Raw genomic sequence first — 24,437 nt, forward strand, 5'->3', positions numbered from 1 at the left:
ATACACTTGAACACAAGTTATTGTCTGGAAACTAGAAAAAAATGTGTTTTTTGGCCCCTTTTTGGCCCCAAATTCCTAAACGTTTAGGGCAATTACCCCCAAACTCAAACCCAGCTTTCCCTTTGTGATATGGAACCTTGTAGTACAATTTCAGAAAGATCCATACACTTACACACAAGTTATTGTCATGAAACTAGAAAAATGCTTGTTTTTTGCCCCTTTTTTGGCCCCTAATTCCTAAAATTTGGAGGCAATTACCCCCAAAATCAATCCCAGCATTCCTTTAGTGATATGGAACCTTGTGGTACAATGTCAGAGAGATCCATACACTAACACACAAGTTATGTCTGGAAGTTACAAAAATGCTTATTTTTGGCCCCTTTTTGGACCCTAATTCCTTTACTGTTATTACCATAACCCCCAAAATCAATCCCAACCTTCCTTTTGTGGTATTGAACCTTGTGGTAAAATTTCATAAAGATCCATTCACCTAAACTAAAGTTAGAGTGCGAAAACCAATGTGTCTTCGGACGACGCAGGACGACGACGACGACGACGACGACGACGACGCCGGACGACGACGACGCCAACGTCATACCAATATACGACCACAAAAATTTGTTTGCGGTCGTATAAAAATTAAAATGTCTCAAGCAGGCTGGGTAAAAGTCTCTGATATCACAGTAACGCTTTATTAAATACTCTGTACAAATATGAATGTGCAAGATAAACTTTCATTCTTACACAACCTTCAAACAATACATACATAAGTATCAATTTAGGAAATAATATATATAAACTAGCAATTCAACAAAACTCCCATCTTTTAGGAGAAATTACAATGACTAATGATTTACCGGTAAGTAGAAAAGTAATCATTATACATTTTAAAGGTCACAGGCAGAGTTTAATACATTTTAACATAGGATACTGAAGCTACTTCATGTACGTACTGAATTAAACTTACAGATTTGTTATATAACATGTTCATATAATTTTGCATTTATTCTCAAAAGAAGCTTCTGTTACAATATGTTCTTTGACTTTCCTTTGTGCCAGACATTTAAACGTTACATTATCCATTCGTTCTCCTGCGCAATTATAAAATTTAAATTAATAATGTTAGTGCTAGGGATCTCAGCCATTCAGAAAGGAGTTTCTGCAGTCATATAATAAATTACTATTTTAAGATATTGGTATAGTCAAAGAAATTTACTGATAGTAAATTTGATATTTACTGATTTTGATTCATAATTAAATAAACTAAATAATTATATACAACATAACAAGTGCAATGTAATAAGGTGCATTTTTAACATTATTATTTTTTATTACAGCATACATTTTTAAAAACAAATGTATGCATCAATTATTTTATCTTTGCCTTCAACATACACTATCTATGATTAAATGCTTACATTAAATTTGTATGGATTTTACAAAATATTGCCGATGATTTAATTATTATTGACCATTGAAATTTGTGCAAAAAGTTCACTTTGACCTTCTAACATTACAAAAGAGTAAAGTATTTTCTTGTTTTGGGGAAAATGGTGATAAAACTAGTAAATTATGATTTAAAAATATTTTTTTCACATTAAATTAGTGTTTTATATTTAAAATATTGGAAATACCTATGTGTTAGAATAGTTATTAACCTTTGAAGTTACCAATATTTTTTTTTTAAAGAAAAGAATGTGGAAGGCAATTTTGAATTAATTATATCTAAAATAGCTAAGTAAAGGAAAATACTATACACCGCTAGAAAAAAACCACACTATTTTCATTCAACAGAAATAAATGCAAATTCAACAAAATAAATTATTACAGATATTTTGATTTGATCTATTTTTTCTGACAGTTTTCTACATAACTATCACTGGACCTTAAATAAAGGTGATTGGTGAAATCTTTTACACAAAAATCTTTTTTTCTAACATTTTCACCCTGATGTGTTTTTTCTAATGAAACTTTTTAAAATGATAAACAAATTAGTTTCATTACTTTTCTTCAACCATTACCAACCAGTTGAAAAGACTTTTTCAAACATAACAGTTAACATTTCGTTTCATATGTCATTAGCATTGATAAACTTTTGTAATCCATTAACCTAACCGTGGACCGCCACTAGCTGGTCGTAGCATCTTATTTAGCACTTTTGGAGAGGGGACAACTTTCTGCATATATGGACTTTTCAGTAACTGCACATATGCTGAGGCAGAGTAGGGTCGATGATTGACAGTTAATTTCTTCCTGCGGGATCTTGGACTTTGTTGTTTACGTTTGATAAATAATTGTTCCACGGTCTTTTCATCAGCATATTTGCTCTCCATCAAAGGTTCTGGACTTGGTGGTCTCTCGGATGGAATTCTTACAATTTTACTTCTTGAAGGATCCCTTACATATCCTAATACTGATTCTGCAAACAAAAAAAGCAAGTTCAGAACAAGTTGTTCAACATCATATTGAAACTAATCTAAAAGTGCTGAAATTTTTCATGTTTGTTTTGACATTTTTCTAATTAAAATTACACTACATGAAAGATGATTTAAAAAAAAAAATGTTCTTTTTTATAAACGAGTTATTGTAGTTGACCTGAGGTCCATCGGCATAAATGACATTGAACAATCCACTCCTTCTGTGACGTAATAACATAAGCATTGTTACATCAAACATGTATGGGAAAATCGTCTGTAAGTCCACTTTAGCAATGGATGGATGGAAATAACGAAGCCCAACTGAGCCACAGTGTATGTATTCTTAAATATTGATAAATGTAGGATTTTTATACTTGGACCTATGAAATAATGAAATTGTACAATTTTATTCTAAAAAGTATATTTATTTATTTACTATGTTCATTGATTAGTACAAAATAACAAAAAAATTGACTGAAAGGCAAAATATATTGTTATAACTCAGATCTTGCTCTAAAATATAAAGATTAGAATAAAACGTGAGTTTGAAATAATTTAATGGGAAGAGAAGTGATACCTTTGCATCAATATATGTGTTAAAGATTTTAATGCATTGATAATTACTGTCACAATGAAAATTAACCGCAAAGTTTTCTTTTATTTCTATATCCAAAATAAAGAAAATGTTTGCAAATACAAATGCACTTACCAACAGCATCGTCATCCAGTGTAATATTATTTTTGAAGGCATCATATCCATAGGCAGGACTAGGTACATTGAGAACTTCACTCAATGTATGCTGCATGAAAGAACTAAAACCTGCGTAGTCATAGGCACGATATCTCCCATGCCATGCAATATATCCTAAAATAATCAAGAGTAATTTAAGAACTAGCACATTAAAATTTGCAAAGTTATCAGAAAGAAATGTATAAAACACACAAAAAAAACAACAGTAAAATAAAAAAAAAAATATCACAACTGTTGAGAAAAAATGAGATGCTATAAACTTGTACAGTAATATGCAATGCTTTTATGCACGAATTAGTATTTTGATACTGACAATGTGTAGTAATATTAAATATGCAAAATGAAATAACGCTATATAAATTTGGTGTGCTTTTTGTCGAGCCTTCGACTTAAGTCGAAAAAGCGAGACATAGTGATCCTACATTCCGTCGGCGTCGTCAGCGGCGTCCACAAATATTCACTCTGTGGTTAAAGTTTTTGAAATTTTAATAATTTTCTTAAACTATCCTTGATTTCTACCAAACTTGGACAGAAGCTTGTTTATGATCATAAGATAGTATCCAGAAGTAAATTTTGTAAAAATAAAATTCCATTTTTTCCGTATTTTACTTATAAATGGACTTAGTTTTTCTGCTGGGAAATATTACATTCACTCTGTGGTTAAAGTTTTTAAAATTTTAATAACTTTCTTAAACTATCCTGGGTTTGTACCAAACTTGGACAGAAGCTTGTTAATGATCATAAGATAGTATCCAGAAGTAAATTTTGTAAAAAAATAAATCCATTTTTTCCTTATTTTACTTTTAAATGGACTAAGATTTTCTGCCAGGAAACAACACATTCACTCTGTGGTTAAAGTTTATAAAATATTAATAACTTTCTTATACTATTTTGGATTTGTACCAAACTTGGACAGAAGCTTGTTTATGATCAAAAGCTAGTATCTAGAAGCAAATTTTGTAAAAAAAATCAATCCATTTTTTCCATTTTTTACTTTTAAATGGACTTAGATTTTCTGCCAGGAAACAACACATTCACTCTGTGGTTAAAGTTTTTAAAATTTTAATAACTTTCTTATACTATTTTGAATTTGTCCCAAACTTGGACAGAAGCTTGTTTATGATCAAATGCTAGTATCTAGAAGGAAATTTTGTTTTCTTCCAGTTAACATTACATTCAGTCTGCAGTTAAAGTTTTTAAACATTTATTAGATTCATAAACTATCCTGGATTTTTACCAAACTTGGACAGAAGCTTCTTTCAATCAAAAGATAGTATCAAGAGGAATATTTTTATTGATTTACTTCCTCATTTTTGTTGAGCCTGCGATTAACAAAAAAAGTAGGCGAGACACTGGGTTCCGCGGAACCCTTACGAATTTTTAATATACAATATTCTAATTGTTCCAGACTCAAAATTTGTAGTCCATTTATTTCTGTAATCTCTTTCCAGAGAAAGCAAAGCATTATTCTTATTTTTGTTATTAGATTCCCTATAATAACCAAGAGCAGACTACCATAACAACACTATTAAACTTACCATCAGGATGTATTACAAGTAATGTTGGTACTCCTGCTATACCCAGGATCTCTGTCAAATCAACATTAGGAGCATTGCTGTCTTCAGGTTTCTTAGGAACACCTAAAATGTATTATTAAGAAATTCACGAATATTGATGAACTGAACATAATGTGATTTTGTTTTTCCAAAAGTTTGCCGAAAATGTTCAGCAAGACCATAAGACCATAGGAGGTTCACAATTTTCTGAATCAATTATCACCTTAAAATGAACAAGATTACTTAAAAAAACCCAGTTAAATTCAATTGATCCTATTTACTAATAAATGATCAGAAAAATGATACATATTTATTTCAATATTTCCATATTATCCTAATCTACATATGACAAAAACATATTTGGTCTCTTTTCACATACTTACTATGTTTTACCTTGACTACATTGGCCCAATTACAAGTAAAGTGACACACTAATTTATCTCCCTTTTTCTGTATAACTGCATCCCCACTGACATACATACCTGACATTGTAGTTTTCCACACTTTACTGCTGGCTTCATCTATAGAACTGGCACATTGACTAGTGCAATGCCACACTGATCTATCCTCCCGCCAGCCACTGGATGTTATTCTGTGGATAAGTGACTTCCTGTTGGCTGCAGATGTGGCATTCACACCACAAGACACTGCTATAAAGTTGTACTGTAAAATCGACAAAAAAAGTTAAAAAAAATGAATCTAAAACTGTTTCATTGATGACATCAATCAGTCATAATGACCAAAAAATGAATAAAATCCATTGCTGTTTTATTTTTTTCTGATTTTTCTTAAAGATTAGCAATTGCGTTTCTTCAAAGCCACCATTATTTATCATTACCACTTTAAATATCTCTGCTTAAAGTATTTTATTTAATTTTCAATGTGCAACTCCATAGCATAAGGTTAACATTTAACAGTTTAAACTGTGTTTTTTTTTAAAATTTTTATGCTCATGTTTCATATATGCAAATTCCTAAATTTTGATCTTATGGTTATTCCAGAAACATGTGCCACTGGAACTGTAATTGGTACTTTAGGGTAATGAAGTGTAAAACTTCTATCTAAAGTAATACATACTGAACATTAAAGGAAAATATATATATACCTGTGATGAATGTTCTTTTGCAAATCTAGTATAGTAATTGATGAAAGTCTGAGAAGCAAGGCACCTGAAATAAACAACAAAAAGTTTTATATCTTATTAGTCAATACTTCTTAACTTAGTTGTACTACTGTGGATTCATTATTATTCGTTGGATACTAATTTTCGTGGATTTCATGGGTACAGGTCAACCACGAAATTAAATGTTCAACGAATAACAAATGTGCTATAGGCTTGTATGCAGACTTCTGCAAAACCACGAAATTAGATATCCACGAACATGTAAGTTTTTCTTCATCCACGAAAATTGGTACCCACGAAAATAAATGAATCCACAGTATGCAATATGACTTTGAACTTTTCCCCCTTCATTACAATCTCAGAACCTGTGTGGGATTTATCTATTTAATATGATTTAAAATGACCAGATCTCTTATAAGCATGAGGTGCACTTGACTTCAACCCTTGGTGTTTATGCTGCTCTCTCTAAAAGTTTTTTTTCTATGAAATGTTTCGTTGACTGTTGTACATCTGGTTGTCATTTTTTTCTTGGGTTAATGCCTCATTGATATCATATTTGTTTAGTTTATAATCAAAGAACTCAACAAAACTACTGTACATGAAAATAGGTAATACTATTTTGATAAGAAAGGCTAACAATTTCAACCATTAAATATTTGACCACATGCCTCTAAATCCTCAGTTATTACTGTCATACTTGAAGGAGAGTAAAATAAACTTACCAAGGTGTCCAGAACAGGACTGCTGTAGCATACTGTTTACTGTGTGTAGATAAGAAAGGCTTGTATTCACCATCAAATATATCCAACAGGCTACATGATGGTGGAGGTACTCGTTTCTTTAGTAATCCCTGATTGGCCAATTTTTTAGCCGCCTGCCGTTCATAAGCTAGTGAATCTGAGAACTTGCAACAGCCTTGGTTTGGCCATTTCATGCCCTCAGCATGAACGGCATGATAACAATAGAAGGCAAATGGTCTGAATTGATCCGATAATAACTCTACAACATTAGAATCTTCACTGGTAGCCTGTGGCTTGTCTGTCATAGATATCATTGACAATCTGTACACTGGCTGTTCTAGTCCTAGCTGTAAGTACAATAACGGTTTGTTTTTTAGTCTTATATGGTTGCAAGTTTTTTAACAAAAGAATTGATAAAGGTGAAGAATGAACAAGAATCAAGTTACGGCATGTAATGGTAAAATATATCAGAATGTGTAATGGTAAAATATATCAGAATGTGTAATGGTAAAATATATCAGAATGTGTAATGGTACAATATATGAAAATTTGTAATGGTAAAATATTAGAGAATGTTTGCAACAAGTTTTTACATGATATATGAAATAAATTAAATAAAAGTCTGATCTTCAGAATAAGTTTTGACCAATGTTTATCGTCATTCTCTTAAAAACTTTTAATATATAATTCAATGATTTAGAATGTTACAGTGCATATCACATTTCTAAATTTTAGTTCTAACCTTTTATTGGCCTTTTTCAAGGAGTAGAAATAAAAATCACTGCACAAATCATTCAACTTTAACTAACATTAATATAGTACAAATGAACTTGAGATTCAATAAATTTTTATTCTTCTCAGGTTATTAAAGAATTCTTTTAACAGATTATACTAAACAATTCTTCTTGTTTGTTTACAGGACGTAATTGTAAATATGTGAAATCAAGCACCTATAGTCAAACATGAAAAACCTGCTGACCTTAATTCTAACAGTTTTCACTCCTTCATGCATGGCACTACCATACTGCTTTCCATCAATCAACACTTTGTAACCAGCGACAACCATTTCAGGTCTTGTTTGTGGACAAGACCAGCTAACATGTGCTTCCAAATAACCTTAAATTAAAAAAATATATATATATATCTGAAAACATGTTCATTTATAATTTCACAACTAAATAAAAGTGTAAAGAAGAATGTGTCCATAGGACAACATGCCCTGCTCCCCTATCAATTTTCTGAATGTATAGAAATAATGAAAAAATAGAAACAAACCTGTGAAATGCTGTAAGGCCAAAAAGCAATCTTCTAAATATTCCTCAACTCGAGACAAAGTATGGGCTCCTTCTATCACACCTTTGTTCTTCTCAGCACGCATTGGGTTGGACAATGCACCAATTTCCTTCAATTTGTGACCAACTCTTCTTATCAACCTGAAATAAAAAAGAGTTACAACTGTCTATTAAACATAAATGTTTATATCTAAGATTTTTATGATTTATTAACAAAGAGTTATCTGTTTGTAAATAGTTGAATATGACTAAAAGATGTGGTGTATACACCAATGATACAGCAACCATTAAACACAAGGACACAAAGATAAGGTATCTCAATAAAGTCATTATATCTAATAAATAAAAAAAAATAATAACCACTATCCAAGTTATAGAGGTTTTTATTTTGCTGTGACTTGGTTCGTGTTGCTCAGTCTTTCTATGTTGTGTTTTGTGTACTATTGTTTGTCTGTTGGTCTTTTTCATTTTTAGCCATGGCGTCGTCAAGTTTATTTTCGACTTGTGAGTTTGAATGTCCCTCTGGTATCTTTCACCTCTCTTTTGAAAATTTACTTATGTAGAGAAATAAGCATAAATCATAAACTAATTGCAAAGTTCATAGTAAACTTAAATCAACTTTCCCTCATGCAAACCTCTGGTTCCTTGCCAGGCTTTGGCTATACTTTTTGTCCTTTTTGGTTTATTAGTTCTTTGGTTTTTAATAAGTTTTGGATTTTCAGAAATTTTGGCCTGGAGCATCACTGAAGGGACATTAATTGTCGAAATGAACATCTGGCGCAGAAAAATTGGTATGGTTGATGATATTTTGACTATACAGATTTAACTTTGTGGCACTGTTAACACTTTTTTTCAACAGAACCTACAAAAAAAACCAACCATTTCTGATCACAAATGACTATACACACCTGTCTCTGATGTTGACTAGATCACATGTAACTTTCTCAAGGGTCCTACGTTCCTCTAATCCTACAACAGTCACCATAATACGTGGAGGGTCTGGTGACAAGGCTGGCTGTAACCTGATGGCCTCAGTACAAACTATTTCACTGGTACCATATAACTATAACAAAAATGTCAAAACTATATTGCATCAATTTTTAAAAAGAAATATACTGTATTTTACCATTAAACATATGATGCTTTTTTAAAAAAATGCCTAACTGCTGATTTTTTAATTACAGTGGATTAGTATCATTTTTTCATAATTTGAAGAAATATTTGTTACTGTGAATTCCGATATTATTAAAAGGCATTTATTAATGAGAATAATGCAACTGGGTGAGTATCACAATAATTAGAACTCGCATTCTGATATCTGATACATTTATCTATATGCAAATTTTCCTGAAATTGCAATAATTATTCTCGCAAATATGTTCATTCTTAAAAAAACGCAATAATAAATGCATGCAATTATATCTGAATTTGCAGTATTTTCAGGGTACCAATATATTACTTATCATAGTTTCATCACTTGCTCTATCAAAATATCTACAAATTTGTATTTAGTTTAATGAGTATTAACATTCATTGTTTCCCGCTGCATCCACTTAAATTGGTATCTCATGAATATTAAATAATCAACATTATCTTATATCATATCTGCCAAGGCACCAGTTCTAGGAGGGAGGCTCCCTCTTTTTCTTTTTAGAGGTTGGCATCATATTTTCAAATACTTACATGAATTTCTACATAAACACTATAGCTGCCTTTCTTTAAATGCTTGAATTCTGCTTCACGGCTATCTGGATGTATTGGACCAATACTTTGGACCATTTTCTCTGTCCCTTCCTCTATGCAACAAGCCTATTAAAAAAAATAATGTCTTCAATTACATAAGGGTAACTTCAATGTCTATGGCCAACAAGGAAGAAAGATCTAACTTTAATTATAACAATAACTAACAGATAATATCAATAAAAAACCCTTTGATAAATTTGCAAAAACTAACAATATTTCCTCCCCTTAAGGAGGTACATAACACTACAGGGAGATAACTCTGTAATAAAATGCTTCGCTGGGGTGCAGCTTGATACGACCGCAGAGGTCGAACCCTGAACAGTTGGGGCAAGTATGGACACAACATTCAAGCTTGATACAGCTCTGAATTTGGATTGTTATTAAATATTTGACACAGCATAGGTTTCTGACACAGAAAGAATGTGGTCTAAGAACTTGAATTTTTTTAATTTACCTATTATGGTCCAATGTCCAAAATCAAAATACATGGTTAGATTCAGCATATCAAAGAACCCCATATATTCAATTTTTGTTAAAATCAAACAAAGTTTAATTTTGGACCCCAACTTGGACAAACTTGAAAACTGGGCCCATAATCAAAAATCTAAACACATGTTTAGATTCAGCATATCAAAGAACCCCAAGAATTCAATTTTTGCTAAAATCAAACTAAGTTTAATTTTGGACCCTTTGGACCTTAATGTAGACCAATTTAAAAAACGGGACTTAAAATTAAAAATTTAAATACACGGTTAGATTTGGAATATCAAAAAACCCCAATAATTCAATTTTTGATGAAATCAAACAAAGTTTAATTTTGGACCCTTTTGACCTCAATATGAACCAATTTGATAGCGGGGCCTACAAATAAAAAATCTAAGTTCATGGTTAGATTCAGCATATCAAAGAACCCCATATATTCAATTTTTGTTGAAATAAAAAAAAATATAATTTTGGACCCCAACTTGGACCAACTTGAAAACTGGGCCCATAATCAAAAATCTAAACACATGTTTAGATTCAGCATATCAAAGAACCCCAAGAATTCAATTTTTGTTAAAATCAAACTAAGTTTAATTTTGGACCCTTTGGACCTCAATGAAGACCAATTTAAAAAACGGGACCCAAATTAAAAATCTAGAAACACGGTTAGATTTGGCATATCAAAGAACCCCAATAATTCAATTTTCGATGAAATCAAACAAAGTTTAATTTTGGACCCTTTTGACCTCAATATGAACCAATTTGATAGCGGGGCCTACAAATAAAAAATCTAAATACATGGTTAGATTCAGCATATCAAAGAACCTCATATATTCAATTTTTGATGAAATCAAACAAAGTTTAATTTTGGACCCCAATTTGGACCAACTTGAAAACTGGGCCCATAATCAAAAATCTAAATACATGTTTAGATTCAGCATATCAAAGAACCCCATATATTCAATTTTTGTTGAAATCAAACAAAGTTTAAATACTGGAACCTATCTTGGACCAACTTGAAAACTGGGCCCATAATCAAAAATCTAAACACATGTTTAGATTCAGCAAATCAAAGAACCCCAAGAATTCAATTTTTGTTAAAATCAAACTAAGTTTAATTTGGACCCTTTGGACCTCAATGTAGACCAATTTAAAAAACAGGACCCAAAATTAAAAACCTAAATACACGGTTAGATTTGGAATATCAAAGAACCCCAATAATTCAATTTTAGATGAAATCAAACAAAGTTTAATTTTGGACCCTTTTGACCTCAATATGAACCAATTAGATAACGGGGTCCACAAATAAAAAATCTAAATACATGGTTAGATTCAGCATATCAAAGAACCCCATATATTCAATTTTTGTTGAAATCAAACAAAGTTTAATTTTGGACCCCAATTTGGACCAACTTGAAAACTGGGCCAAAAATCAAAAATCTAAATACATGTTTAGATTCAGCATATCAAAGAACCTCATATATTCAATTTTTGCTAAAATCAAACAAAGTTTAATTTTGGACCCTTTGGACATTAATGTAGACCAATTTGAAAACTGGACCCAAAATTAAAAATCTAAATACACTGTTAGATTCGGCATAACAAATAAATAAATGAGATCAAAGATTTTACAAATCTAATGCGCCATACTGTGCAATTAAAGATTACTTCTTGAAATTTTTCAATATTTGAAATTTGAAAAAAAAATAATATTTGAAGAATAATTCTTTTTAATTTCTGAAATCTGAAATGAGAAAAAATTGGCCCCCCACAATTTCTTTTTATCCCCCCCCCCCTTTTTCCCCCAAAAAAATTCTTTCCCTCAAGATATGGTCATAATCTCAATTCAAATTTCCAATGGAGTTGGCAACCATAATTACCCATTTAAATTTACCATAGTGCTAACTTAATCTATTTTATAATAGAATTAATAAAAATATAGTGTCAAATCTTTCATATGGATTTTTTTGTAAAAAAACAAAGATGAAAACATTTGCAGATATTTTTACTGGTCTTCCTTTATAAATATGCATTTCTTTAAACATAATTTAAAAGCAGTGTAAGGGAAGTAACCAAAACGTTGTATTTGGATTACCTCCCTTACACTGTTTTAGATTATCTTTATTGTTCATTAACCATTACTTTATACATAATTTAAAAGCAGTGTAAGGGAGATAATTTCAATGATGTATTTGATTTATCTCCCTTACACTGCTTTAAATTATGTTTTGTACTAAAGTATTTGTCCATTAACCAGGACAACCTTGTTTTTCCCCCTTTTTTGCCCCTAATTCCTAAACGGTTTGAGCCATAACCCCCCAAAGCAAATCCTAACCATCCCTTTGTGGTATGGAAACTTGTAGTATAATTTCAGAGAGATCCATACACCGTTCCACAGTTATTGTCTGGAAACTAGAAAATGCTCATTTTTGGCCCGTTTTTGGCCCCTAATTCCTTAACTGTTGGTACCATAACCCCCAAAATCAATCCCAACCTTCCTTTTGTGGTATTTAACCTTATGGTCAAATTTCAAAAAGATCCATTCACTTAAACTAAAGTTAGAGTGCGAAAACCAATATGTATTCGGACGACGACGCCGACGACGACGACGACGCCAACGTCATACCAATATACGACCACAAAATTTTTTTGCGGTCGTACAAAAATCAGCTGAGCGTTTTAATCACGTTCTAATGTTAAGGAAATATTAAGCTTCTCAATGATCAAAATTAGTGTTTGTCAAACTGCTATATATCCAATGAAATTTTTCCGATAAAGTGTGTGGTTTGAAATTTTTATATTTTTGTCAAAGGATCAAAGTAAATATTTTGTCAAAATTTTAATAAAATTAAACGAGCCAAATTAATTTTAGTCAAGGTGTTCGGTACCACCTTAAAAAATGTTCAAAGATGAAAGAAAATATCTGTCTTTTACTTTTTATTACAAATTGTATATATTATGAAATGTTTCCAATTGGAAAGAGAATCACACTAGTCAAGAGTTAAAGTTATAAAAAATAATTAATTATTTAAATATTTATCAAATTATACTGTCAAAATTAAAAATTACTCACTCTAAAATGTTTAATCTTGACCCCATCAGTAAGATATGGGTCTTCCCATCCAATCTTCATGTTAGAACTACTATGGGTTGGTAGACGTTTCAATGTTGGTGGCCTGCATCCAGGCCATGTGACTAGTAATGGCTCAGAAACTTTACTATGAAGTTTCTCAAATGAAGTTAAGGCCTGTAATAAATTGAACAAATTATATAAAATCACATGGATTCATTAATAAGAGCACTGATTGCATACTTAAAAAAAAATGGAGAATGTGTCCCCATGGACACAGATGATGCCCCCCCCCTTGCATACAACATTATAAAGGGACATAACTCAAAGTGACGCTACCCAAATTTGTACTTGATCTGAGTTTTAAAGTAATAAGTATTGTGTATAGGTTTCATAATGTTTGGTTGGGGCAAACTTAAGTTACAGAACAGAAACTAAAAATTTTGCAATTTTTCGATTTATAAAGGGGCATAACTCGATAATGATTAGAGTGGCGCTACCAAAATTCAACTTGATCTGTGTTTTGTGGTAAAAAGCATTGTGTATAAGTTTCATAACATTTGGTTGAGGCAACTTATGTTAGAGAATGGAAACTAAAAATTTTGCATTTTCGATTTATAAAGGGGCATAACTAGAGAATGGTTAAAGTGACGCCACCAAAATTCAAACTTGATCTTTATTTTGTGGTAATAAGCACTGTGTATATGTTTCATAAAATTTGGTTGAGGCAAACTTAAGTTAGAGAATGGAAACTAAAAATTTTGCAATTTTTCCATTTATGAAGGGACATGACTCTAGTACGGTTAAAGTAAAGCTAAGAAAATTCAATCTTGATCTGTATTTTGTGGTAATAAGCATTGTGTATTAGTTTCATATCATTTGGTTGAGGCAAACTTATGTTAGAGAATGGAAACTAAAAATTTGCAATTTTTCCATTCATAAAGGGGCATAACTCTAGAACGGTTAAAGTGACGACACCAAAATTCAAACTTGATCTGTGTTTTGTGGTAATAAGCACTGTGTATAAGTTTCATAACATTTGGTTGAAGCTAACTTAAGTTAGAGAACGGAAACTAAAAATTTTGCAATTTTTCCATTTATAAAGGGGCATAACTGGGGAACAGTTAAAGTGATGCCACCAAAATTCAAACTTGATCTGTGTTTTATGGTAATAAGTATTGTGTATAAGTTTCACAACATTTTGTTAAGGCAAACTTAAGTTAGAGAACGGAAACTAAAAATTTTGCAATTTGTCCATTTATAAAGTGGCATAACTCTAGAACGGTTAAAGTGACGCCACCAAAATTCAAACTTGATCTGTGCTTTGTTGTAATTATCATTGTGTATAAGTTTCATAACATTTGGTTGAGGCAAACTCAAGTTAGAGAATGGAAACCAATTTTGGGACGTATGGACGTACGTACGTACAGACGGACGAGGGTAAAAATCTATGCCCCCAAAAATGATATCACAATTTAGTGAATGAAGATTATTGTCATCTTGGGCCGTTGGCATTAATAAAATATCATTACTCTGTTTGCCAAGTAATTTTTTTTTAATTAACAAATTAGCTCTAAATGGCATACAGTCTAATTTGATTTTTTGTTTGTTTCTATTCTGCCAAAACAAACAAACTTATCAATATTATATATAGAAATGAAATAATTTTTCAGTACTATGGCAAAACTGAAAGTTAAGCTATATGGACCGTTCAAACTAATTCCATAAATATGAAGATGAAAGGTCCATTCTGTTTGTTCATTATAACTGAGCAGGTTCCATTGAATTACACTGTTTAAATGTGAAATTTAATTGCAATGTTGCCCCTTTCACAGTAAACCTTGTTGGATAAAATATTTCCAATCAAATCATAGCTGCTGATAAGATTTTTTTAGTATTATCCCAATCTTGTTGATACAAACAAAGTTCAGACTTCAAAATTAATTGTTTACAGTACCTGGACTTGAAATGCATATTCTTGGCACCATTTTCCATGTGTGAATGTAAAGCTAAGCTGGTCAGCATTGAGAATAGATTCAACAATCCCATTAACATACACTTTGTATCCAGTTATAACAGCATCACCATAGGTATTAGGTTTATCCCATTGTACAGCAATGTAACGGAAATTACAGGCCCTAAAATTTAAAACATTTGCCTGTTTAAGCAAATACACTCTAAATCTTTTGCAGAACTTAAAAGCTTGATAAGAAAAAAATACTGACTTAACAAGCAACAAGCAGTAAGGGCTATTCCATTAAAATGTATGTGGGAGGGTAGGAAGGGAAGTTTAATTATTGAATGTGGGTCATGGGTCTTTTTTCAGTATGCGTCTATTACCATTATGCAAAATTTATGCGTCTATTACCATTATGCAAAATTATCTAAAAAATGGTTCTTGGTTGTAGGGATATTTTGAAAGTCCCTTCCTACCCTCCCACATACATTTTAATGGAATAGCCCTAATTATTTTTGTAACATTATAAATAAAAATTTCAATTTCCAATTCACCAATAGTTATTGTGAAGAAATGCATTTATATTGCAAAGCAGGCAGTAGAGTTTAAATTGTCTGTGCTCTTTTCCCCTCAAAAAGTATGATTCCTTCTACTATTTGACCTTTGATTAATAAAACTACTTACCTCACAGTTTGAACTGGACTATCTGCAGGAGCAGATGTCTGAATTGTATATTGTTTTGATCTCTCTTTGATCTGTCCATCATCAACAAGTGCCAGCAGACGGACAAAATGTGTGGTACCTGGCAGACAGTTGTTGATGACACAACAACTGTCCTGACTAGAAAGTCTAACTTCTCTTTGCTGAAACAAAAAAAATAATTTAATATGCTGAATTCTTTAAAAATTTCTCCAAATATTCTCTTCAAACTTATCATTTATTGCATTTCAACCTAAGAATTTGCTTTGATTTCAATGGAACAAAAAGAAGTTCCAGTGAATAAATTTCAAAATGAATCCTTATTCCTAAAAACAGTTTCATTTCTTGTGAATACATTATCTTCCAATTGGTGCTCTTTCCCAGAAAAATTTGACATCACAAAGCAAATGTCTTTATGTCACATGTCCTATGACATGTTTTCCTGAAAAAAAGGTCCTTCATAAAATCGAAATTGGAATCTCAATTATAGCATACAGGTGCAAAATCTTTGAAAATAGCCTCATTTGGTGATCTTTTCAGTAATATTTAGAAATAAGCAATAGCTTTTTCTCAAAAGCAATTTTGCTACTAAATAATATGAGTAAATAATCTGTTTGGGTGAGGCTGTTGTTTATATTAAATTTTACAAAATACTAATGTGTAAACTGGCCATTTTAGGTAATATGTCAATTTGGAAACATTTATGACATCAAAACAAATGCCATTTCTGTATAAAGGTATGAGAGGCCCCATGGCTACTACCAATACAAAGTAATGTGGATTCATTTATTTTTGTGGATACCAATTTTCATGGGTTTAAGGAAAATTGTAGTTTCATGGATATCTGATATGAAGGTTTTGCCAAAATCTATATACAAACAAATAGAAAATTTGTACTTTGTTGGAACATTTAATTGTATGTTTGGACATTGGCCTTTACCCTTGAAATCCACGAAAATTGGTGTCTCACAAATAAAAATGATTCCACTGTATATGACACTTACAGCAGGTTGAGCCACACTGCTCCATTGTATCTTGTAACCAGTAATTCCATCAATATCAAGGAATTTACTCCAATCAAGATGTATAGAGGAATCTGTGATCTGTGTGACCATGACCGGTATGTCCTGGTCATCATCTATTGTCCAGTCATCCACAGGCCCATTTGGGCCTGGAGAATTAATGTTTGTTGATATAAACAAGGCATTAGATTTAGGAGAGTCACTATATTCTGGGTTGGCACTCAAGGCGATTAGCTGTACTCTGTAATTCCTGTTAAAAATAAATTATAAATATATGTATAAAGATTCTAACACAACAACACGAGGATACTAAGAACAAATTGTGAAACTTCATTTCAAAGCAACTTGCCATGTAGTTGCAATTGCACAATTAAAATAATAGAAAATTAAAGATGCTACTGAGCAATTGACAAAATTGAACAGTGTTTTGCTGTGGTTTCATTTATTTCGATGGATATCAATTTCAACGCATATTTGACTACCTGTATACAAGCCACAGAAATGTTATACTTTGTTGAACATTTAAATTTGCTGTTTACCTATACCCACAAAATTTGGTATCTTACAAATAATAAAAAATCCACAGTATCTAAGGAGCACCAAAAAGGAAATAATATAGAAAATGTCATTGAAATATACCACACCATCTCCTTTTATAAATATTATTTAAAACTGGAGTCCATTGTTGGGTTTTTTTCAAAAGAAATATAGATTCCACCACTGCACTATTTGTGTTACGATATTTCTCCACTCGAGACAGTTAAATTTTAATATTTAAAGTGCCAGGCTTGCCGAGCTTTTTAAATAATTAAAATTTAACTGTTGAGAGTGGAGAAATATTGTAATACATGAGTTATAGTGGTGGAATTTGTTTCTTTAATGCTTTTTATCCTTCCATTTCAAAGATTTGCAGAAAGTTGTGTTCTTTATATGTGATGTCATCAGGCATGGTCGCCTTTTTTCATGACGTCACAATAGGAAATTCAGAAGTAACCAAGAAAATTTCGACCAATCATTTGCCCAGAACAGATATTTCACAAGTGAGGAGAACATTTTTTTCACAATCGGTTGGGAAATGTAAAAATAGTGAAAAAATTAGAGAAAATAGCATTCTCCTCTATCGTGAGCACTAAAAAAATTTTTGCTAGTTTTTTTAAAATGAGCACATCTCTTGTCTGAAATGTGAAGACAATAAATATGCTCACCTATTAGGTTTACATGGTATTACAGCTTTCCTGTGTGAATGGTTCAGCTCATTACCAGCCTTCTTGTCATTCAAATAAACCTAAAACAAAAAAAAGTTACAGTAATAATTATGCAGCAAATAAAAAAAAAAAGGAAATTCACTTCATTTTCTGAAGGTACAGTAATTATGTTCCTTGTATTGTGTTAAATTTATAAAAATATTTTGTGACTTCTTCAACCTCCTACACTGGCTTTTTGCAAGCAGTTAATCCTGTTCTCTTTTTATCAAGAGCTATTCAAAAACATCTGAGCTGATGATAACAAAATTGCTAAAGCAGAACTCAAGGTACCAGTATTTATAAGATAAAGTCAACTGCATTTAGCTGTATAACTGGAGCCGTTTGGTTTCAACACTTGACAAGGTTAAGTATAGCTCTTGACAAAATGAACTGACTAAGTGCAAAAAAAAAAAATTAAAAAAAAATACAATATTCAATTAAATGATATTGCCTTCAATAATAATCTGATAGCAGTTCCTTTCATTTTTAAGTATTATTGTTTACAAATACACGCCTTGATCTATAATCCCTAAAATTTTGTGTCAATCATAACAGCAAATCTTAATGGTTCCAAGAAGTGAATATGCAATATCAAGTTAAATTGAAAATCATAAAAAAAAATTGTTTTTATTCAATCCTCACTTTTTATGAACCTGAATATCTATTGAAAAACAATATATCACAATACAATCTTTCCTATTAATAGAAATCAATTATATTATCCCGTGTTACAGGTGATAACACTTCATTGATCGGAATATAATTCTGTAATGATTGGAAATTACTTTCTTGTAAAGCTTAATTATATTGTAAAGCTTTGTTTTATTTTCACCTGAAAAAAGGAGTCAATTATTGGTATTTTCTTATCTTGCTTTGAAAATCAATCATAAAATTTTCTATTAAGACTTAATATTATGATGGGATGGTATTTAGTGCTAAGCTCTTCTTTTTCCATTAAATCGTACATTATATCTGTGTTAACCATTTTTGGCATATTATTATCTTTAGAAAATCAATTGGAAAATCTTCTATTTTATCTAAGATATTGATATGATAGTATTTTGTGCTAATCCTTTTTTTCTTACAACATAAATGCTATATGTGTTAGCCTTTCTTGCAGTGAGTAATACTTTAAACCAGAGCAGACATTTATGAAAAAAATATCAGGTGTTGAACTATAAATTAACCTGGCTTAACTCATTTCAAACTTAGTTAGCTTTATCAATCTGTTTCACCTTTGCAATATATTGATTTCTAAAAACCTTTGTAAATTTCAATTTTGACTGACCAGCTAAACCAATTAGAATTTAAATTAGCACTGTAATGGTTTCTGATGTAACCTTAAAAAACATCAGTATTATGTCACCTTTTACAGACTCTATGAACTCTAGCTTTGACCTTATCTTACCTGGTAACCTCGAACCCTCACTCCTCCATACAATCTTGGCTCTCCCCATTCTATAACAAACTCTTCTGGGCTAACTGATTTAATGAAGATCTCTGGAGTGTCTGGGGGTCCAGGGATGACTAGTTGTATACTTTGGGGTCTCTGTGGGAGGGTCTCAGTAAAGTAAGTTGGTTCCACAGTCATATAATACACTGACCTAAAGGAAACAAAAAACATATATTTATTAGTCTATTAAAATCAATTTAACAGATAAAGAAAGTTCTTATACAGTTAAATTTTTTTTGCATAAGCAAAACATCTTAAAAAGTGAAAACTAGGACTAGATAATTGAAAAAATAACTTGTTCTTTATCAGTAGGCAGATTTGTTCCTTTTTCTTTTAAAGATTAAATTAAGCTGTCGGAAATGATAAAATATGACTATTGATCTGCAACTCAGACATGTTTTCCAACTTTTTGCCATTGACTTTTAACTTTCCATTCTTCATCATGTTTATGCTAACTTAGAATTTTAGTCTGTTTTTTATCAAAGTATATTTGATATTGCCAGTTCTTTTAATGAATGGAAAAAAATTTGTAAACTCACTTGTTCTTGGTGACAGGGACAACGGTATGTCTGAAGTCTGGACTAACATATTTGGTCTGTATAACTCTATCATCATCATTGTACCACACAACATTAAACTGTTTTAATAGATTTACGTCTTCTCCTTGAACATCCCAATCAAGTTCAACGTCACCAAACGTTCTGTTGTCACGGTCCTCAGTGTGTGTATAACGACAGCTCAAGGTATTTATATTTCCTGAGATGTAAAATTTTGCTATACAGTTATTCAGTATTACCAAAATTATCTAATATAGAAATGAAGAGTTGTAGTATGATAGCCAATGAGACAACTATCTACCAGAGTTAAAATGAAGTGGTAGTAAGCAATAATAGGCCATGGTACTGCCTTCAACAATGAGAAAAACCTGTACAATACTTAAGTTGTTTAAGTTTCTATTAACCAAAAGAAAATAAAGGGGTAGTTAAATATGATTCTCCTGTATTCCCCTATCCAGCATTATGATACATATATACTGAGAAGTCTGATTACCTCTTTTCTTGTGCCAAAAATGCAAATAAGAAGCCATAAATGGATGTCTTTTACTTGTATGAGATAGCTTATCGTCAGTAGAAAGGCCATTTTTGTGAGAAAACTATTTTGAAGGAATGCTAAGGACTGTCTTGAATTTTGTATGAGAATTAAATTCTACAATTTGTTATTTTGCAAAGGTATCTAAACCTCTATTTCTAATAAATATCTGACAAGTTTTTGTTGTTCAAAATATACCGGTATGCAAGGGGTGGGTTACTCGATATCTCAGCTGCTCTCCCCTACCATAAAAAGGTTGTAGTCGTCCCCACCTGCCCACCCGAAGGATCAACAACTAACATGAACACTTACCTTCCTGGGTTCGTGGTAATACGACCTCTAATGTTTCAGAAGGTGATGCATCCAAATTGTCTTCATCATCAAGAATGGCTGAGTAATCAATGTTCTGAGGATTCACTGTCCTATATACGCCTTTATACTGAAGATCAAATAATTTGCTGTTTATACTTTAAAATTATTTATTGTTAAAATTAAGTTGTAATTTTGTTACTATTACCCATAAATTGTTGTAATCATGTTAACATTAAAATGTTTTTGTCACAAACATTAAATTTCTTTTGAGTGGTTCTTGTTGTTTAGCTTTAAATTGCTAGACACATTTACAAAATAAACTCTTTTCTTTATTTTCCATTTCTTTCAACTATTCACTTTTGGTCTGAATAGATATACTGATAGCCTCAGCCAATTATTCAACACTGAACATTGAAAATATTGGAAAATTAATATTTTTGTCAGATTTTAATATTTGATTGTAGTGTAGAAATTTTGTAAATAATTACCTTAAAATTACTTGCATTTTTAATATATATTCTACTGATACAATGCAACCTTTGACATATAAATGTCTAATAACTTGTTTGATGTCAAAATATTGAAATCAAAGAGAAAGCTGTATATGGACAGGCTCAGATTCTAGACATTAATAATCATGATAATACTGTTTTGTTTCTATATAAAATGTGTCAAAATATTTAACTTTTTTTACAAAATTATTACTGTCTTTATTATTGGGTCAACTTTAGGAATTCTCCACACACAGTAAACTTGTTTTTTGAAAAACCAAGGAACCATCTGTTACTGCCCCTCTAGGTGCTGCAGATATTGAGCGTTCCACAGACAGAATTAATACTACTGATAATAGTGATTAAAAACATGCTTCAAAAATCTATTATTGTAAGTGTTCTAGACTATACTTCAAAATACTTAAATTTAAGTACAAACCTTTCTTTTTCTTTCTTTCTTGCCTTCCTCTGTACAAGTTAAAGCTACAAGATTTATTAAGTATTTTTTCCCAGGTTTACATTTAGTTAGTGCACAACTTTGTGAATTAGGTCCAAGACAACTATATGTCTTCCCATTGATTTCCAATTTGTAACCTTCTAAGTATCTGCGTAGATATTTCACTTTTCCGTTTTCATCTTTTCCTGTAACTGTCACCAATAAAGGCTTCTCCCAGTATAACTGTGCTGTAGTTTGAGTATAACCAGTAATGTAAAGTCTTGGTGGTTCTGTCGGAGCACGTGCCCTGGCAAACATGGGTTTTGACATAACATGAGCTGTTCGTCTATTTGCTTCAATGCCACCATCATTCCTTTCTTTCTCCAACGCTGTTTTGACACTGACCACAGCCTCGATGACAATTTTATACTGAATTCCTGGCACTAAATCATCAATCATAACGGAATCATCTGAAGGGAGAAGGTTTTTATGGCAAGCAATGTGGAAATCATCATCAACATGTTTACTAGCTTTAACATCCCACCACCGTACAATCTGACCAGTCAATTTATTAGATCCATACACAATAGGAGGTGTCCATGTCAATTTCATATTATTTGTCGATGCTTTGGAAACTCTGATGTTTGCTGGCGGCTCAGTGCCAGCTGTTTTACTGATAATACTAGAATTTGGCAGCCATCTTGAATCTTCTGATGAAATCATCATGTCCTTAGGCAATGCTCTTAGTTTTTTAAGTTTGTGTTTTTCTGGCAATCGATCAAAATATTCATCAGTTATGGCAGTTACACGAAGAAGATAGTCAGTCTTTTCCCGAAGATATTCAATATTTGCTTCTATGGAATCTGGTAGTACGTCAACACTAACATGATGTGGGTCGCTGGTATTTAGTGAAACTGCATCAACCCTGATTCCTGTAAACAGAACAAATATAGAACATTCATGCTGAAGACAACTTCAACAAGTGCCATTCTAAACATTGTAAGTATATTGTATTAAATTCATCACTGCTCACATGACTTTACTTTTGATTTACTCAAGTTTTGCATTATATGGCAAATTATATTTCATTAGTTGAAAAAATTTCAACCGATTTCGATAGAATAAAAAGATGTTTGATAATGTGCCAAAAAAAAACAAAACTGATAGTTTGAATGGTTTTTGATGAAAGAAATATCCTGCAATAATTCTTATATGATTTGCATATCTACAAATACTTAAATCGGATGGGTCCCTTAGAAATTTTTCCCTTGGTTTACATTTCATTGTTGACGTCATTGTCAAATTTACTATTTACACCTTTTTTGTTTGCGTCTTTGTTATTCATGTATTAATTTGTATGCTTATTTGATTTTTTTAGTAAGTTGTGTTGTATGTCTGTAATGTATGTTTACACAGTTTTGGCTACTGGATCCCAATTATTGTTACATTAACCATTATGTCTGTTTGGGTAGCTCACCCAATTTTGTAAAAATAACAGAACTATAAACTACTGTCATAAAAGTGGGAGGTTTAGCTAGCTATAAAACCAGGTTTAACCCACCATTTTCTTTGGAAAATGCCTGTACCAAGTCAGGAATAAGGCAGTTGTGTTTTTCACTTGTTTCATTGATTGATTGTGTTTGATTTTGTCAGTTGATATGGACCTCCCCCTTTTTGAACTTGCATTGGAGTTAGGTATTTTCTTTATACTTTTTTCCTTAGACCATGTTGCCGAAACTACTTTCGTAACCATTATTGTGATCTATCCATGTGCAACATACATGCATGGGATCAAGGGTTTCCAAGCAAATTGAGATAGAAAAACAAATATATGTTGCTGTTATTTCTATTCAAATGCATAACAAAAAGAAATAAGGCATTAAAGCTTGGAAAATGCTGACTCACAAACTTTACATTATTCAGTTTGTGAGTTAATAGCCCAGTTTTCACATTTAAAACCTCTTAAAAAAATGTGTTTAATCCTATAATATAAACTAACCTATAACCTCTACACCATGTTCTCTTGGTTGATCCCATGCTAACTTTATACCAGAGCATGTTGTGGCCACCGTACCCAGGTTTGATGGAGGGTCAGGTGGCCGAGCTGTTTTTATTGTCAGTGGTTCTGCTTTGGAGGCAATAATGAAGGAATTCATTATTGAATGTTTTCCTTTATTCTCCTCTGTAAAAAAAAATATCATAAAAAAATGACAAAGATATAAATTGGTAGGAAAAACAATAAATATTATTTTCTGAAAATGAAAGATTGTGAAGATGAAGTAAAAAATTCGTAAGGGTTCCGCGGAACCCAGTGTCTCGCCTACTTTTGCTGTTAATCGCAGGCTCAACAAAAATGAGGAAAAAAAATCAATAAAAATACTCCTTTAGATACTATCTTTTGATTGTAAGAAGCTTCTGCCAAAGTTTGGTATAAATCCAGGATAGTTTATGAATCTAATAAATGTTTTAAAAACTTTAACTGCAGACTGTATTTAATGTTAACTGGAAGAAAAACTAAGTCCATTTATAAGTAAAATACGGATAAACAGGTACAAATTT

General features: G+C 31.6%; 1 protein-coding gene across 9 annotated transcripts in view; it reads right to left on the minus strand.

The window, feature by feature from the left end:
• Positions 1–636: 636 nt before the first annotated feature.
• Positions 637–24,437, minus strand: part of LOC127719525 (uncharacterized) — a 125,118-nt gene continuing 101,317 nt past the window's right edge. For all 9 annotated transcript variants that reach the window (XM_052225766.1, XM_052225733.1, XM_052225712.1 and 6 more), the window contains 20 exons: positions 23,878–24,060; positions 21,882–22,810; positions 20,952–21,078; positions 20,090–20,306; positions 19,506–19,701; positions 18,059–18,138; positions 16,836–17,103; positions 15,817–15,995; positions 15,133–15,313; positions 13,179–13,352; positions 9,563–9,688; positions 8,788–8,942; positions 7,863–8,020; positions 7,567–7,703; positions 6,570–6,934; positions 5,830–5,893; positions 5,207–5,387; positions 4,707–4,808; positions 3,127–3,282; positions 637–2,419 (listed from right to left, as the gene is read on the minus strand). In XM_052225766.1, coding sequence (XP_052081726.1) covers positions 2,106–2,419; positions 3,127–3,282; positions 4,707–4,808; positions 5,207–5,387; positions 5,830–5,893; positions 6,570–6,934; positions 7,567–7,703; positions 7,863–8,020; positions 8,788–8,942; positions 9,563–9,688; positions 13,179–13,352; positions 15,133–15,313; positions 15,817–15,995; positions 16,836–17,103; positions 18,059–18,138; positions 19,506–19,701; positions 20,090–20,306; positions 20,952–21,078; positions 21,882–22,810; positions 23,878–24,060 — 4,292 coding nt within the window. In that variant the 3' untranslated portion in view covers positions 637–2,105. The remainder of the gene's footprint in view (positions 2,420–3,126; positions 3,283–4,706; positions 4,809–5,206; positions 5,388–5,829; positions 5,894–6,569; positions 6,935–7,566; positions 7,704–7,862; positions 8,021–8,787; positions 8,943–9,562; positions 9,689–13,178; positions 13,353–15,132; positions 15,314–15,816; positions 15,996–16,835; positions 17,104–18,058; positions 18,139–19,505; positions 19,702–20,089; positions 20,307–20,951; positions 21,079–21,881; positions 22,811–23,877; positions 24,061–24,437) is intronic.

Source organism: Mytilus californianus, unplaced genomic scaffold (assembly GCF_021869535.1).
Source record: "Mytilus californianus isolate M0D057914Y unplaced genomic scaffold, xbMytCali1.0.p SCAF_1, whole genome shotgun sequence".
Classification (NCBI taxonomy): domain Eukaryota; kingdom Metazoa; phylum Mollusca; class Bivalvia; order Mytilida; family Mytilidae; genus Mytilus; species Mytilus californianus.